The sequence below is a fragment of the Kryptolebias marmoratus genome, linkage group LG23, assembly GCF_001649575.2.
Source record: "Kryptolebias marmoratus isolate JLee-2015 linkage group LG23, ASM164957v2, whole genome shotgun sequence".
NCBI lineage: Eukaryota > Metazoa > Chordata > Actinopteri > Cyprinodontiformes > Rivulidae > Kryptolebias > Kryptolebias marmoratus.
In genome coordinates, this window is record NC_051452.1 from 760,864 (window position 1) to 763,627 (window position 2,764).

Genomic DNA, 2,764 nt, shown 5'->3' on the forward strand with positions numbered 1-2,764 from the left:
GAGGAAAAAAAAAAAAAAACACGAACCCGTCACCAGAAAAAGAAAAATTAAACAATGTTTTATTTATTCCCCGTTAATAGAAACATTCGGTGCTGATTTCAAAGACGAGATATGACGACCTGTTTGCAGACGAGGAGCCGGGGATTGTGGGTAATGTCTCCGATTTGATTTGAGGAAACAACCTTAATAATCAAGTTCATGTCCTGTTTTTTTTTTTTCCGACTTAATTTCAGCAGAAATTCCTTCAACTTAACTGGAAAATAATTCGGATAATAAAGCACGGAAACAAAACAAAAAAAAAAGGCACGTTATGCATTTTGAAATGTCGAACTTGGCGGCAGGTACAGTGAAGAGCACGATGACGGCGTTCCCTGCTCCGATTTCAGATTTGTGCAAACGCAAAGAAAAACAAAAAAACAAACAAAACAACAAGAAATGGAAAACAAAGAGCTTAATCGCTTGTTTTGAGGTTTAAAAAAACAGGAAAAAAAAGGCACATTCGTCTGCTCCGATCGGCTTTTAAAGAAATAAAAGTTGCTTTAATCTAATTAAGGTGGAAAAATAAAAAAATTTGATGCTTTTTTATTGTTTTTTGGTCACTAAAAGCCGAAACGCCGCAGACAAACGTCCTCAAATATAATTAGAACCCCGCCCCCTTTTTCTTAAATTACCCTCCATAAATAAAACCAAAAGATAAAGATTGCACCTCCCCCCCCATAAATAAAAATAAACCCTCGTTTCCAGCGAAACGCGGCGATAAAAGGTTTGTGTACAAAATAAATAGACGTACAGTGTCACCCAGACCCCTGACGAATCGAATCCGTTAGCTTAGTGCATTTTTTGGCCCCGCCCCCTTTCGTTTGGAACTACAAAAAAAACAAAAAACAAAAAAACACGTAAGAGCTGCGACGCACCTGTTTGCCGTCCTTGAAGGTTTTAGGGTGGGTGGGTTTGTTATTTTGTACAGACCAGAGGAAGGAGGCGGTTACAGTGTAAAAACTGGGCTCTTCTCCAGGTGTGTGTGTGTGTGCTTCCAGTGCAAAGCTACCTAAAGAATAGAGAGGCGGGTGGATGGTGCGCTCAGTCATGGGGGGGTCGGGGGGGTGGAGAGGACCAGGACACGAGCAGAAAGGCAGCCGCTGTTTTAAATCCAGGTAATGTCCCCTTCCTGGCGGCCCCGCCCCCTGCTGGCTGGTGAATCTGAAGGTTCGTGTCGCCGGCGGGAGGGAAGTAATAAATATGATCGGCCCCGCCCCGCCCCGCCCCCCTCTGCCCCGCTATAGGCAGTCCTTGCACAGCGCCACCTGGCCCTTCATGTAGTCGCGGCAGGGGCAGACGCGCCGCAGCGACTGGTGCGCCCCCGCGCAGCTGAACAGCAGCAGGTCCGACTGGAGGATGCAGTGGCGGCGCGCCTCGCTGTACGCCGGCACCACCGTGTCGGCGCTGGACTCCACCGTCCGACAGTCCACGCCGAACCTGGCGGAGACAGACGGGAGTCAGAACCTGCGCTCTGCTGCCACCTTGTGGCCACTCCTGGTATCACACGGTGTGTTTTTATTGAATGGAGAGAATTACAAACATTAAAAACAAATTATTCGTTTCTCCCCCTCCTTCCTGTGTGTGCATGCGGGGTTTGAACCCGAATTTGTTTTTTTTTTATAAACCGCCTGGCCCTAAAAACGAGGAGCGACGATGAAAACGGCGAGTTGGCGTTTTAAACATTTGATTAAATCTCTAGAAATTATTGTTTTTTTTTTTTACAAATAATCTGTTAAAAAAATTCAGAGCCGGTCGTGGATCGTTCTCCCGCCCTCGGCTCGGCGAAGTCAACGCTTGGCGTTAATCGCCATTTTGGAAAAAAAAAATTTGGACAACAAGTTGAACATTTTGTTGTAAAAATCCTAAAACTTAAACTGCGATTGAGTGTAAAAAAATCAACGATATCCCAGCTTCGTGTCGTAGCTTTTCCTTGACGCATACCAACTTTTTCAGCTCTGTGACTACCTCGTTGGCAGCTTCACGTGAGATCGCTCAAAAAGTTACGGACCTGCTCGTACCTTTCTGCATTTAAAAAACATAAATTCTTCTATGATCTGTGCTTTAATTTGGACAAAAATAAAATAAATTTAACCCATTTTTTCCTGAGTAGCAGAATTTAACCAACTCTCGGAAGGTGGATGTTTGATTCCATCCAAGATGGCCGTCGCAAAACTGGCTACTAAAACTAGCCGAGATCTCCTAGGAGGTGGCTCTGGCGGCCATCCTGAATTTATAAATATATATTTGTATCCGCTCCATGTTACGGGGGTTGGAAAGTGTGTATGTGTGTGTTACCTGGCCAGGTCCTTGTCCTTGTTCAGGTGCTGGAAGAAGGACGGCTCACAGATCAGCTGCGCCTCCTGGCACACCTGCTTGCACGTCTGACCCGGCTCGGCCAGCTTGACCTGCAGGGCGCTGAGCGGCGGCCACATGACCTGACCGTGACAGAAGTCCTGCCGGGGGGACAACGAGAGACACGACAGCGTCACACACCAGAGACGTACAAATCAGTCCCTCCAGGATTTCACAGGGCATTTTCCTAAAAGTAGCCTTTTTTTTTTTACTAAAATCAATAAAAAAACATAACTTTTAATATCTAAACCAAAAATCCTTCCTAGTTTTGTAAGATAATTCCCAACAAACATTGACATTCTCAAAAGGTGCTTTATTTGAGAACTTTGAGAGCTTCTAAACTGACATTCATGAGCATTTCTGGATTGTCCCT

The 2,764-nt window shown here is 45.3% G+C and overlaps 1 protein-coding gene across 1 annotated transcript in view; it reads right to left on the reverse strand.

Moving 5' to 3' along the window:
* Positions 1-158: 158 nt before the first annotated feature.
* mgat5 (alpha-1,6-mannosylglycoprotein 6-beta-N-acetylglucosaminyltransferase) overlaps positions 159-2,764 on the reverse strand; it is a gene marked incomplete in the record, with an annotated part of 64,815 nt that continues 62,209 nt past the window's right edge. Inside the window, 2 exon segments of the mRNA XM_025010059.2 lie at positions 159-1,476; positions 2,335-2,492. Coding sequence (XP_024865827.1) covers positions 1,278-1,476; positions 2,335-2,492 — 357 coding nt within the window.